The sequence below is a fragment of the Neoarius graeffei genome, chromosome 16 (genome assembly GCF_027579695.1).
Source record: "Neoarius graeffei isolate fNeoGra1 chromosome 16, fNeoGra1.pri, whole genome shotgun sequence".
In the NCBI taxonomy this organism is placed as follows: Eukaryota; Metazoa; Chordata; class Actinopteri; order Siluriformes; family Ariidae; genus Neoarius; species Neoarius graeffei.
Window position 1 is genome coordinate 2711955 of NC_083584.1, and position 15204 is coordinate 2727158.

Genomic DNA, 15204 nt, shown 5'->3' on the forward strand with positions numbered 1-15204 from the left:
CCTGTCACTGCTTCCCCCCATCATAAATCAGGGAAACCCAGTTTGTAGCACAGGTACGCTATGGTCATGTGACCTATTAAGGAACACATGGCCACACCCCCTATAACAAGAGCAGAAAGATCATACAGGAGGGTGTGTTAAAGTGTGTAATACACAGTGTTTAGTGAACATAATACATCACTCAACAATACAGAACTGTGTGTGAGAGACAGACACTGAACAGGTGAAAGGTTTCTGTAAACACTTTATTAAGTGTTTCGTATAAACGGGGGGTGTTGGACTGAGCGGAATGGAGACAGTCTGGTCCACTTCACTCATAGATCCAATCGGAAGCGCAGCTCTTGAAGCAGACGAGCTCCTCGGGTTTAAACCACAGAGCGATCTCTTTATTAGCACTTTCCACAGAATCGCTGCCATGGATGATGTTCCTGCACGCGCGCGCGCACGCACACACACACACACACAGTGTTATGTCCCAAACACACTGAAGCGTTCAGGGGCAGATTTCTATTGTTCCATTTATAAAAAGAGCATTACAGGTAATACGCCATACAGTGTTAACATTACCAGTAAGAACACTCCATTTTCTAGCAACGCTTATTGGGGGAAGGGAGAGAAGGGAAAAAAAAAGGCAGAAGGGGTTAAGTGTAAGGTTTTAATATGTTAACTGGAGAACACGAACACTTCCTGGGGAGAAAAAAAAAAAACCCAGAACCCAATCAGACTTGCACTAGGACCCTGTAGGACAGTTTCTAGATAGCCAGCTAGAAAAACTAGTTTACACAACAATCGACTCCGGCTGCGTCCCAAACCACCTACAGCTCAGCGACACTAATGAAGTCAGGAAATGGGACCTGAACACAGCACCTGTAATTAACGAGCTCGTTAACTCACCTGCCCACTTCGATACAGAAGTCTCCTCTGATGGTGCCGGGCTTGGAGTCGGCCGGGTTCGTCTCCCCCAGCATCACACGGCCCGTCTTCACCACGTTCAGACCCTCCCACACCTACACACACACACTTAGCATGATCCTGTGCTAATGTGGAAGACAGTGCTGTATGTTACAGGTGAACTCCTCACCATGGCAACGACGGGTCCAGAACTCATGTATTTGACGAGGCCGGGGTAAAAGGGGCGGTCCTTCAGGTCGATGTAGTGCTGCTTCAACAGCTCCTCAGACGCCTGCGTTTACAAACATTAATGGACTTTCAGTTTTCTGACATCTTCAGGACAGAGTTGTTCACCCTCACGTGGTTTCTTAGCAACGAGATGAGATCAGTAACAAGTTCAGAAATTAACTACACAGGAATAAAACCTACACACCACTCCTTAATAAACAGAGTGTTAGTAAGCCACTGATGAGAGGAACAGGACAGCGGAGATGTCTGTAGCTCTGTGGTGTTTATTACTTTCCAACATCATCCTGCCCTGAAGTGGGCGGGTCCTAACAGAAGGAAGTTCTGCTACAACGTTTCATATGAAATGGTTTTAATTCAGTAAACAGGACTCCTGAGAAGTTTCCTCCTTCAGTACAGGAAGTTCATCTGATCCATGACCTGCTGGAACATTTGACCGACACCTGCCTGCCTCACTACATTACTGCGGCTGATTAATCAGTATCACAGCTAACAAGCAGGACACCATGATGGATAAGGTCACTCGTGAATAGTTTATACAACGATAGACATTCAGTAGCAAGGCTCACGTGTTAGCCGTTAGCACACAGGCTAGTGGTTAGCATGTTCGCTCCACCGCTAATCCTGCACTGACTGACAGTGAAAGTGTGCAGTGGAGCGGTTCATATCTCCCCATCAATGCCAGACCACATCACCGAGTCAGAGTGGCTGGAGTAAGGAAGGGGAGGAGTCATTACACTGAATGGGTGTGGCCTTCACACCTAGCTAAGTGTTATCTGTATAGAGCATCTGAGGCAGAAATGTTAGTGTGAACACAGCGTGATGGTCTCACACACCTGCAGGAACTTGAGGGCGACGAGGCGGAACCCTTTCTGCTCGAAGCGTTTGATGATGTCACCGATGAGTCCTCGCTGAACTCCGTCAGGTTTGATGGCAATGAAGGTGCGTTCAGCCTTGGCAGCCATGACACTGAGGAGACACCAAAGTCTTAAATTTAAAATAAAGCTTAAAAGTATTCTAAAGGAAATCCAGCTCTCTCTCCAGTCTAATCGTTACAGAAACACTGGAGCCCCACAAGATCAACAGGACTCTGTCTCACACTGCAACCCTATTGTAGACACTGAGAGCGTGATCGAGTAGCAGCTGTGAGCAGTGAGGACTCAAGTTGAACCAGTAGGTAACGAGTTACACCTGGGTCTATAATTACTGCCTGTCTATTAACGAGTGTCTCTCGGATGGACAGGAACCAGAGTTCCAACACGTGGAGTGAAACCTAAAGTCACTGAAAAATGAAAGTAAACATAAAAAAAAAAAAAACACCACCTTGACCTGTCACACCCGTCTTCCAGTTCCTTATTACCTCCATATACAAGCTGTTACAGTCTGAGACTACAGGAGTGTCCCAACAGGTCTAACCAGAGACACCTGTAACCCTGGACTGCTTCAATTTTATGTGCATTCTCCTGATCATGAATTTCTCCTGAGTCACTAGTGCAGTTCGCCGAGTTAAAGGACCACAAACGGAGGCAATGACTTCTTTGTTGGTTATGAAAGTGACGGATGATACCGTTAATGTCCACCCAGTGCATTTTCTAAATCTTCATTCATATGTCACTGATGAGGTTATTTCATGTCTGAATCAAAGAGTCCTTAAGCCTGTGCTCTACGGTGTTAATTCGTATTGTTACCTTGACTGTGGACTTGGGTACCTATTGTTTGTCTCCGGGGGGGGGTGGCTCAGCAACATTTTTGAAGACTGACTCATTGTCAGTCAAGGACATGAACTTAATTTATACTAAGCATTCATTATAGTGGACTTGCAGTGCATAAACTTCATTGATACTGTTATAGCTGTATTACTCACCCCAATTTACAGCAGCACCAGATGCTTAATATCACCCTGTACAGTGCAGACTTATACAGAAACAGAGATTGGGACTTGCTCTTCTCTACCCTTGAGAAAAGGGATATTAACCCGAGTTGATCTAATGCAGTTTATCAGCATTACACACCACTATCTGACCCACAGGTACAGTTTACTCTGCACAGTGCCGTATGTATACTGGAGCAGATCACAGTCACACATGCTGCTTTTTTTTTTTTAATAGAGACAGAGAGGCAAGTATAGTGCAGGGAGTTTGACCCTCGTTACCACTTATAGAACACTGCAGCACTTTATAATTAACCTCTGCTCTAATGAGATTTAATTAGAGAAGGTTAAAGAGCAGTGCTCAGGTTGTTCAGCAGCCACGGTTTATATCGAGTCCCTGATTTAAAAAGGCTTAACAGACTGCCATGATTGTATAACCTGTAAAAAGGACCAAACACTAAACTCCGAGCTGATCAGAGAAATGGGTGCAGTGTAGTGCACATCCGGAGTGAAGGAGAGAGCTGAGCTGGGGGGCCACGATGGAGGTGGGAAAAAAAATATACAAGGAAGGCTTTTATTTCGTCCCTGTTTTCTTTCAAGCCTTTATTAAATTTAAAAAAACAAAAAAACACTTTCTGTATCTAACAATAAACGGTCAAGTTTTTTTAAAGCATCCAGCCAGCTATTAAAGGACAGAACAGGAGCACAATGAGGATCTTTACTGCACGTTTAAGCGACGCCATTTTAAAGTTCACGTATATTCTCGCGAGATTTTCCGAGCTCTCGGCGGCGTCCAGTGCTAACTGTGCGCGTGCGAGCCGAGGCTGCGTGGAGCAGAGCTGCTGACAGAAAGCGCGCTACCTCAGGAGCTAACCCGGTTAGCATCACACACCGGCCGGTTAGCTTAGCTTCAGCGCCTTTTAAACCTCTATTACACACCAAGCACTAACATCCAGCCATAAACAAGACATTACAGCAACACAAAGTAATGTTAATTAATCTCTGACTGGTTTAGCAGCCGATAGCTAGCTATAGCTTGTGAGCTAACATTATAGAAAAAGGTCAAGAACTCCGGCAGTAACTACAGGCTGAGCTGCGGCAGCGGGATGAGTTTATAAGGCAGTAAAGCGCGGCGGTGGCGCAGGCCGGCTGTACACACCTGGTCCTCTGGGAGAGCGACACTCCGAAACACTCCGAGCCGGAAAGGGAGCGAGCGAGACACAGCTGCGCGCTCAGGGCGTTTATATAGGAAGGGCCGACAAAATGGGCGGGGTTTAGTAGAAGAAATGGGCATTCGCGTTCTTGACTGGTCAAGGCGTTCTTTGATCGGCAGGCGATATCTCTCATCTGATTGGTTGATGAAATGAGCGTGGTGACGCCATTTTCCGGGTGAGTTCTTGCGGCTTGATTAGTTTATCACTAAAACATCCGGCACTGTTTCGTAATTATTTAACTTTTTTTTCTTTTACCAGAATTGATTTTCTACGACGGAGCATTAGGGCCATTCATGAAGGAGAAGATATTTTTTGATATGACGAGATTAAAGTCAACATGTCGACATTAAAGTCGGCATGTCGACATTAACCTCAAAATTCCGAGAATAAAGTTGAAATTGGATGTCGACTTTAATCTTGATGGGTCGACTTTAAACTCGACATGTCGACATTAAACTTGGAAATGTCGAGAATAAAGTTGATGTCAAGTCGACTTTAATCTCGACAAATACGTTAAATGTCGAGAAAAAAAGTTTTGTTTTTTTTTTCTGAGTTTTGCATGCAGAGAGAGCACTGCTCCACACTGAATCAGACCAAGGACTCAACATGCCACCCGTGGACAATTTGGTGAAATTATACTTTGGTATTGGATTAAGCAACAAAGAAATACTCGCTGTTTTAGCGCAGAACCACGGTGTGGTAATAAGTATTAGGACGCTGAAAAGATTGTGCCAAAAACTCCGTCTTTTTAGGAGGAAAAACTACACCGACTTAGAGGAAGTGGCCGCATTCTTGCAAAGCGCAATTACTGGAAATGGCCGGCAAGGATACCGATGGTTACACTTGCGAGCCATACAGCAAGGGTATGTTGTGTCCCAGGACACAATACGACAGCTTGTTAAGTTGCTTGATCCTGACGGTGTGGCGAAAAGGCGTGCGCGGCGCCTGAGTCGCAGGCAGTACCGCAACAAAGGTCCCAATGCGCTCTGGCATATGGATGGATACGATAAATTAAAGCCATACGGCATTGCCATCAGTGGTTGCATTGACGGATTTAGTCGCTATATTGTGTGGATGGAGGCCTACACCACAAACAACGACCCCAAAGTAATAGCAGACTATTTCGTATCATCCACTGCTCGTTTGGGAGGATGCCCAGAGCGACTGCGTGCTGACAGAGGAACCGAAAATGGGCATGTCGAGAACATGCTTATTTTCCTGCGCAGGAACCACTCGGATTCTTTTGCGAGAGATCGAAGTTTTCTCTATGGGCGTAGCACAGCAAATCAGAGGATTGAGTCCTGGTGGGGAATCTTAAGGAGGCAGAGCGCGCAGTTTTGGATCGATGTCTTTCAAACGCTCCAACGTGATGGACATTTCGCCGGGGATTTCTTGGACAAGAATCTGATTCAGTTCTGCTTCTTGAATCTGATCCAGGCAAAGTTGGCGTACACTCTAGGCCTTTAACATAATCTCCTGCAATTTAATAATATTAAACACGTATCACATGCTGATTGGATCTTTTGGGCGCGCGTAGGCCTGTTTATCCACCTATTAATAGTAGAGCACTTAAAATCAATTTGGATCGGCAAGGCCTATGTGCTAAAATTTAAGTTTCACATTCAAAATCACAATGCATCAGTAAATCTGTGCACTAGAGACCATGTAAAATATCACATTTTCTTCAAACACATTTTGAATATATTTTAATAGTGTACGTCTGATGCTGTAGACTGCAACCAACATGTGATCAAATTTTATCTACCTCTAATTTTACCACTACACCTGCTCTTCTTCACACACAATGTTTGTGTAACTTCTCAATCTCAACTTCTTTTGCTGCAAGTTTTTTTTATTCTAATATTTTGTCTTTATGCAGGCTGAACTTGATGAAGTTGTGCAAATCTGGAATTCACACAAGTTGACAGTGAAGGCAGGCCAGGGTGTGACTGGAGGTCGCCCTATTTTGATGTACACTCTCCCTCAGATGTATGGTGGTGAGGACCATCTCAAGACAATTGACATGGAGGAGCTGGCCCTTTGTAAAGAGGAATGCAGCCTTAAAAGTCAATACCCATGTGATGAGACTTTATTTGAGCTCTGTTGTCTTCTGATGCAGGAAAATGGATGGAATGCTCCAACAGATGCATTTTCTGCTGCTGAGCTGTACACTTCATTGAGGACTGAAATATTGTCTCACATTTAAGGGTGGAAAATTCTCTGCATCAATGGGTTTAGTGATTGAAGGGTTTAGTGTTTGAAATAAACAGTAAATAGAAGAAATAAAACAATATGCAATCCCTTCAAGTCATGTAAAATCAGTAACCGGCTTGGCTTGGATCAGATCAGAGCAGCTGCTTGAATAGGAAATAAAAGGACTATATTTTTGTACTTGCAAAGCTGTCTCAATATGTATATTCACCTTACACACTCTTTGAATTTGGGGAGCCTCTAAACACCTTGCTTGTCTAATATGTGCACTCTTTACTTTAGGGAACAGGTTAAAACACAACTCAGAAATGAAATTGATCATTTTTATGAACTCATTAAACCTTTAATATAACGTCCTTAATATTACAGAATGGTATAAAGATTTACAAAAATATAAAGAGAAACTCTAGCTCATTAACACTTTCAATACATACAGTAAACATCTCATCACAGCAGCACCTGCAATGTGAACCTGGAACATAATACTTCACAAAAACTAAGGCAGTTGTGTGTACTGAGGATCAGAGAACTACGACGGAGCATTAGGGCCATATGCCAGAGCGCATTGGGACCTTTGTTGCGGTACTGCCTGCGACTCAGGCGCCGCGCACGCCTTTTCGCCACACCGTCAGGATCAAGCAACTTAACAAGCTGTCGTATTGTGTCCTGGGACACAACATACCCTTGCTGTATGGCTCGCAAGTGTAACCATCGGTATCCTTGCCGGCCATTTCCAGTAATTGCGCTTTGCAAGAATGCGGCCACTTCCTCTAAGTCGGTGTAGTTTTTCCTCCTAAAAAGACGGAGTTTTTGGCACAATCTTTTCAGCGTCCTAATACTTATTACCACACCGTGGTTCTGCGCTAAAACAGCGAGTATTTCTTTGTTGCTTAATCCAATACCAAAGTATAATTTCACCAAATTGTCCACGGGTGGCATGTTGAGTCCTTGGTCTGATTCAGTGTGGAGCAGTGCTCTCTCTGCATGCAAAACTCAGAAAAAAAAAACAAAACTTTTTTTCTCGACATTTAACGTATTTGTCGAGATTAAAGTCGACTTGACATCAACTTTATTCTCGACATTTCCAAGTTTAATGTCGACATGTCGAGTTTAAAGTCGACCCATCAAGATTAAAGTCGACATCCAATTTCAACTTTATTCTCGGAATTTTGAGTTTAATGTCGACATGCCGACTTTAATGTCGACATGTTGACTTTAATCTCGTCATATCAAAAAATATCTTCTCCTTCATGAATGGCCCTAATGCTCCGTCGTAATTTTCCCTACGGAAGCGTATTAGGGCCACTTGGAGAAAATATTTTTTTCTAAATTCCGAGATTAAAAGTCGGAAATTTCAAGAAAAAACTTGAAATTCCGAGATTAAAAGTCGAAATCTTCGAGATTAAAAGTCGAAATTTTCGAGAAAAAAAGTCGAAATTATGACATACAAAGAACGCATGCTCTAACTGCTGCCATGGCAACGAATGGCCACCGGAAAGGGAAGTCGTGGAAAGTGGCTGCCAACCGGCCTGGCCCTGAACATGTGAACTTAGCGACGTTGACTCTGAATGCAAGACACAAGGGATGCAGTTGAAAGGTAAGATTATCATTCTGTTCTGTTTGATGTTACATTGCGGATATGGTTAAGGGTACGCAATATCAATTAGGATCAGAAGCGACACTTACTACCATGCAGGCTGCATGCTACAACCACAAGGCGTACTGCTAGTTTAGAAACCTGGACATGACACTACCCTTAGTAGCCGATCATGTCCGAGTGCTAAACGTCTGTGCGTACAGTGAAACGACACACTTGGTGTCCGTATAATGACTGCAGAAACCCGTTTCATCTAGCGAGTATTGCTAATATTATGCTAACGCCACTACACTGGGCCTGAGCCTCGTCTGTAGAGCAGAAGGGTTTCCAAGTCACCTCTAATATTTCAGTCTAGAGACATCAAACATATAATTTGCCTCGGCAGGCTAGATGAATAATTCCACTTGTACCTACCTGAAGTGTCATGAGTCCAGGAGTTAAATTCCTATTAAACGTTTTCTGGTGAGATTAGCCCACTGAATTGTTTTCGTTTTGGATTAATTGGCTATGAAAGTAGTTTAATCAAGGAAGATAACGTTAGCCTAAATTTGGGCTCAGCATGGGATGACTTTTGATGTTATCAGGGAAGCCTGTGGGGATAAGATGGAACAGGCATATCTGTCCATACAATGTGATAGTAAAATATTGTGATTTCTACAGAAAGTATCATATGTGAACATTCTGTTATGACTTTTCTCAGTTTAACGCACTGATTTTCATATTTTCCTGTATGAAGTAGTGTTATCACACATGAAAATTAAATACATGATGTCAGAAGCACTTTGCAAATATTATCTGGTGCTACTCAAATTCTTCAGTGTTATAATTTAATGCACTTGATCTGAGAATTTGTTACACATGGCATTACACAATAGTGCCTCGGCCTAAAAAAACGTCCCATCCCTAACCCAGGGCCCCTACTACTGGGTCCTGGATAATGAATCCCACTTTGCCTCCCACTTCAACACCCCTGCTCCTGGTTTGTTTGTATTGTGCCCACCCCCTCTCCCACCCAAATGAAACCATTTCAACCACTCCATCTTAAATAATCAGGATACTGTTACTGAAACTGTAATACAGAATTTATATACTGAATATTATGTCTGATCTCTAGGAAGAAGTTGATGGGGTTGTATCGACTTGGAATGACCACAGAGTCCATCAAGTCCACAACTCTCGTTCACCTCATGGACGTCCCTCCATATGACATGCAGTCCCTCAGCTGTACGGAGGCAGAGACGATTTGCAGAATGTGGACCTGGAGAAAGTTGAAGTCTGCCTTGAAGAGTGTATGTTCAAAGACTTTCCATGTGATGAGGATGTGTTTCACATTTGTGTGGACCTAATGTCAGAGCATAATCTGTCATTAACAAATGTATTTGAAACAGTTAACCTGTATCTCACACTCAGACAGCTGACAAACAATGATCTTGATGTAAATCATTAATTTTATTGGACGCGGTCTTGTCACCTGTTGTAAGGTGAGATAGTACTGTATTCAAGCATCCCGTAACATCCACAAGATACACATGATGTCAAGGTTGCCATGGTCGTGGACACCTCAACAGGCACAGACCATTTCAGAGATGTCTTTTTGTTTTTTCCTTTGCCCATTTTATTTACGATTTGAAATATTGCAGTTTAACTGATTGCCAATTAAAATGTTTTTTTTTACTTGTAATACCTGCTTTAAAAGATGTAGCTTCTTATTTTCACATCAAATGTATTAGCAGTCAAGTTATTTTGTTCTACCATTCAACATTTGCAAATATGAATAAAAATGCAAAATCCTAACAAGTTTTAACTGAATTATTTATTCAGATATTTAAAAGATCACAATACAAAGAATGCAAAACTATATAATTTCATTGGAACTGTAATGCCACCTTAAAATCTTTACAGAAGGAAGCCTTCAAAAGTAAGATTTTTTTTTTGTAAACAGCAACTGTATGGAGTAAAACAGTGGTTGCCATGAGAAATGTAAACAAGTAGTCATACATTGGTAATTCCGACTAAAATCCATGACCTCTCATCTGAAATTATTTATAAAGATAACTGGAATTTTCTGCTGATAATAACTCTTCCCAGGCAGACAAAACAACAACAGTAGGCCTAATCCATTATTAGAAGGCATTTTGTTGTCCTTAAAGCACACAACAGGTATTCACAATTCTCTGCAGCATACCACTTAAAGTTCATGCCACTTAAAGTGTGTAAAGTAAACTCAAAAACAAAATACAAAAAAAAAAAGTGGTCAACAAGGCGGTGACACTAACATCTAGTGAATGCTGCTGAAAGTCAGTTAACTCACAGTCAAAATCATCGAGCTTCCCCTCTGCATTTCTTCCACCTGGAAAAACCAACTGCACAGCTTTATCAATCAAGTCTGATTTTTTTTACTTTTCTTCTGAACACTCGTTTTTCTGGTTCCACCTCCTTTTTTTGGTTCGTACCTGCACAAATTCCCCTTTCCTAAAATGCAACCATCCCAATTCAATTTTTCTCTCATTCTTCTGAGCATTTCTTGCTGTGGTTTGACACTCACTCTCAGACACACGATCAGCTTTTTTTCCCTGCAATCTTTGCTTTAAGCCGCTCAAAGACCTTTGACTTGTGACTTCTGGGTTCTTTTTCCTTCCGTCTGCAGTATCCAAAAACAGCCAGTTGGTCACCATAGGAAGGCAGATATTCCCTTAGCTAGTCATCTGTCATTAGGTTTATGATGCTGGAATCAATCTACAATAAATATATACATTATTAATTCTCAGATCAAGTGCATTAAATTATAACACTGAAGAATTTGAGTAGCACCAGATAATATTTGCAAAGTGCTTCTGACATCATGTATTTAATTTTCATGTGTGATAACACTACTTCATACAGGAAAATATGAAAATCAGTGCGTTAAACTGAGAAAAGTCATAACAGAACGTTCACATATGATACTTTCTGTAGAAATCACAATATTTTACTATCACATTGTATGGACAGATATGCCTGTTCCATCTTATCCCCACAGGCTTCCCTGATAACATCAAAAGTCATCCCATGCTGAGCCCAAATTTAGGCTAACGTTATCTTCCTTGATTAAACTACTTTCATAGCCAATTAATCCAAATCGAAAACAATTCAGTGGGCTAATCTCACCAGAAAACGTTTAATAGGAATTTAACTCCTGGACTCATGACACTTCAGGTAGGTACAAGTGGAATTATTCATCTAGCCTGCCAAGGCAAATTATATGTTTGATGTCTCTAGACTGAAATATTAGAGGTGACTTGGAAACCCTTCTGCTCTACAGACGAGGCTCAGGCCCACTGTAGTGGCGTTAGCATAATATTAGCAATACTCGCTAGATGAAACGGGTTTCTGCAGTCATTATACGGACACCAAGTGTGTCGTTTCACTGTACGCACAAACGTTTAGCACTCGGACATGATCGGCTACTAAGGGTAGTGTCATGTCCAGGTTTCTAAACTAGCAGTACGCCTTGTGGTTGTAGCATGCAGCCTGCATGGTAGTAAGTGTCGCTTCTGATCCTAATTGATATTGCGTACCCTTAACCATATCCGCAATGTAACATCAAACAGAACAGAATGATAATCTTACCTTTCAACTGCATCCCTTGTGTCTTGCATTCAGAGTCAACGTCGCTAAGTTCACATGTTCAGGGCCAGGCCGGTTGGCAGCCACTTTCCACGACTTCCCTTTCCGGTGGCCATTCGTTGCCATGGCAGCAGTTAGAGCATGCGTTCTTTGTATGTCATAATTTCGACTTTTTTTCTCGAAAATTTCAACTTTTAATCTCGAAGATTTCGACTTTTTTTCTCGAAGATTTCGACTTTTTTTCTCGAAGATTTCGACTTTTAATCTCGAAAATTTCGACTTTTTTTCTCGAAAATTTCGACTTTTAATCTCGGAATTTCGAGTTTTTTCTTGAAATTTCCGACTTTTAATCTCGGAATTTAGAAAAAAATATTTTCTCCAAGTGGCCCTAATACGCTTCCGTAGTAATTTTCCCCCTTGAGCAGAACCATTTAAATATTTCCCCCCAGACAGTGGTGCTTGAAAGTTTGTGACCCCTTTAGAATTTTCTATATTTCTGCATAAATATGACCTAAAACATCATCAGATTTTCACACAAGTCCTAAAAGTAGATAAAGAGATCCCAGTTAAACAAATGAGACAAAAATATTATACTTGGTCATTTATTTATTGAGGAAAATGATCCAATATTACATATCTGTGAGTGGCAAAAGTATGTGAACCTCTAGGATTAGCAGTTAATTTGAAGGTGAAATTAGAGTCAGGTGTTTTCAATCAATGGGATGACAATCAGGTGTGAGTGGGCACCCTGTTTTTTTAAAGAACAGGAATCTATCAAAGTCTGATCTTCACAACACATGTTTGTGGAAGTGTATCACGGTGGACCGCACCGGCTGGCGGTCCACTACCAGGGCCATCGATGGGGAAGCCGAGGAAAGGAGAGAGACCTGGTGGGGGTAGAGGAGGCTCCGACAACAGCGAAGACTGCAGACGGTATTAACAGAAAAAGAAGAATCTTTATCCGTCACATGCACACTTCAAGCACAGTGAAATTCATCCTCTGCATTTAACCCATCTGAAGCAGTGAACACACGCACACACTCAGAGCAGTGGGCAGCCACACCAGAGCGCCCAGGGAGCAGTCAGGGGTTCGATACCTCGCTCAAGGGCACCTCAGCCCAAGGCCGCCCCACATTAACCTAACCTGCATGTCTTTGGATTGTGGGGGAAACCGGAGCACCCGGAGGAAACCCACGCAGACACGGGGAGAACATGCAAACTCCACACAGAAAGGCCCTCACCGGCCGCTGGGTTCGAACGCGGAACCTTCTTGCTGTGAGGCGACCGTGCTAACCACTACACCACCGTGCTGCCCAAGACACAGACACCTGACCAAGCAACTTCACCTGCAGCAAATGTAGCAGACCGTGTGGCTCATGCATCGGCCTATACAGTCATACTAGGCGCTGCAACTTGACAACTGATGGATGACCCCTGGCGCAGATCACCATGATCTTTCGAGATCGAAGGAGACAACAACAACAACAATCATGGCACAAACAAAGGAGATTTCTGAGGACCTCAGAAAAAGCGTTGTTGATGCTCATCAGGCTGGAAAAGGTTACAAAACCATCTCTAAAGAGTTTGGACTCCACCAATCCACAGTCAGACAGATTGTGTACAAATGGCGGAAATTCAAGACCATTGTTACCCTCCCCAGGAGTGGTCGACCAACAAAGATCACTCCAAGAGCAAGGCGTGTAATAGTCGGCGAGGTCACAAAGGACCCCAGGGTAACTTCTAAGCAACTGAAGGCCTCTCTCACATTGGCTAATGTTAATGTTCATGAGTCCACCATCAGGAGAACACTGAACAACAATGGTGTGCATGGCAGGGTTGCAAGGAGAAAGCCACTGCTCTCCAAAAAGAACATTGCTGCTCGTCTGCAGTTTGCTAAAGATCACGTGGACAAGCCAGAAGGCTATTGGAAAAATGTTTTGTTAATGGATGAAACCAAAATAGAACTTCTTTGTTTAAATGAGAAGCATTATGTTTGGAGAAAGGAAAACACTGCATTCCAGCCTAAGAACCTTATCCCATCTGTGAAAGGATCATTTTCCTCAATAAATAATTGACCAAGTATAATATTTTTGTCTCATTTGTTTAACTGGGTTCTCTTTATCTACTTTTAGGACTTGTGTGAAAATCTGATGATGTTTTAGGTCATATTTGTGCAGAAATATAGAAAATTCTAAAGGGTTCACAAACTTTCAAGCACCACTGTATATTTATTTTAATAAGATGGTCAATAGAAAAATATATTGTTTAAAACACTGATGCATTGTAATATTTACACATAAATGTATTAGCTTTATGAACATATTTTTAGTCATATTTATATTACACACGACACATTTCTTAGAGTTATGTAATAAACAACATTCGTGATTTCTCCTTTTAAACATGCACAATACTTAATGTTTGAAATTAAATAATAACAAAATGAACGTGATAATTTTATTCCCCCCCCCCAAAAAAAAAAAGCACCAGTGGGTTTTTTCCTGTATATTTCTTAGTCATACAACCTGTGCTTGGAATCCAAACATTATTCAATATCAATTATATTTATTTCATCCAATATATATCATGGTGCTGTAGTTATTCAATATTCAATATATTTTTTTAATTAAGGTAGAAGAAATACACACTGGGAGGCACGGTGGTGTAGTGGTTAGCGCTGTCGCCTCACAGCAAGAAGGTCCTGGGTTCGAGCCCCGGGGCCGGCGAGGGCCTTTCTGTGCGGAGTTTGCATGTTCTCCCCGTGTCCGCGTGGGTTTCCTCCGGGTGCTCCGGTTTCCCCCACAGTCCAAAGACATGCAGGTTAGGTTAACTGGTGACTCTAAATTGAGCGTAGGTGTGAATGTGAGTGTGAATGGTTGTCTGTGTCTATGTGTCAGCCCTGTGATGACCTGGCGACTTGTCCAGGGTGTACCCCGCCTTTCGCCCGTAGTCAGCTGGGATAGGATCCAGCTTGCCTGCGACCCTGTAGAAGGATAAAGCGGCTAGAGATAATGAGATGAGATGAGATGAAATACACACTGAAGAACAGAAGTGAAAAATATCTAAATACACTAAATTGCCCAGTTTGAGAGGTGTGTAATGTGTATCACTGAGTTTACTGTCTCATTAGTCATTTACAGGTGTTATATAAACTAAACTGAGTGTGAATATGTTTAGATGCTGTATGGGTGCTAAAATGATTTTTTTTAAACTTTTTAGTTAATATTCATTGTGTCTGGCACTGAACCACACCCAGTTCTGGAAATAAACGTGTACAAAGGGTCAGATATTAAATACGATTAAATAACATAAGTAATAAGTATTTGATAATACACCAGAAGGTGGCCTGAACTTTTTTTTGGAAGAAGAAGAATAGTTATATAATTAAAATATTTTTCATTAGGGAAAGGGGTGTCAGGATGATGCCTAGTTAATAATAAGGGTTTTTTTTTTGCGGTCTGGTTTCCATCAAATCCTGCGCTCTGATTGGCTGGCGAGCGGGTCCATATCCTACGATACAGACCCTAGTTACAGACCTCTGGCAACCTGCTCGTTCACAACAACAACAA

General features: G+C 42.1%; 1 protein-coding gene, 2 long non-coding RNA genes and 1 other non-coding gene across 4 annotated transcripts; 2 read left to right on the plus strand and 2 right to left on the minus strand.

The window, feature by feature from the left end:
- Nucleotides 1-226: 226 nt before the first annotated feature.
- Nucleotides 227-4275, minus strand: LOC132900308 (nucleoside diphosphate kinase B). Its single transcript, XM_060942307.1, has 5 exons — nt 4167-4275; nt 1974-2106; nt 1082-1183; nt 895-1007; nt 227-428 (listed from the first exon to the last, which is right to left on the minus strand). The coding sequence occupies exons 2-5, from the start codon at nt 2100-2102 to the stop codon at nt 311-313; spliced, it is 462 nt and encodes a 153-aa protein (XP_060798290.1). The 5' UTR covers nt 2103-2106; nt 4167-4275; the 3' UTR covers nt 227-310.
- Nucleotides 1740-1865, minus strand: LOC132901055 (small nucleolar RNA SNORA49). Its single transcript, XR_009656833.1, has one exon. It is a non-coding gene; the product is annotated as a small nucleolar RNA SNORA49 (small nucleolar RNA).
- Nucleotides 3713-6620, plus strand: LOC132900309 (uncharacterized). Its single transcript, XR_009656770.1, has 2 exons — nt 3713-4396; nt 6101-6620. It is a non-coding gene; the product is annotated as an uncharacterized LOC132900309 (long non-coding RNA).
- Nucleotides 6621-7714: 1094 nt separating this feature from the next.
- On the plus strand, nt 7715-9826 carry LOC132899886 (uncharacterized). Its single transcript, XR_009656725.1, has 2 exons — nt 7715-8029; nt 9144-9826. It is a non-coding gene; the product is annotated as an uncharacterized LOC132899886 (long non-coding RNA).
- Nucleotides 9827-15204: the final 5378 nt, after the last annotated feature.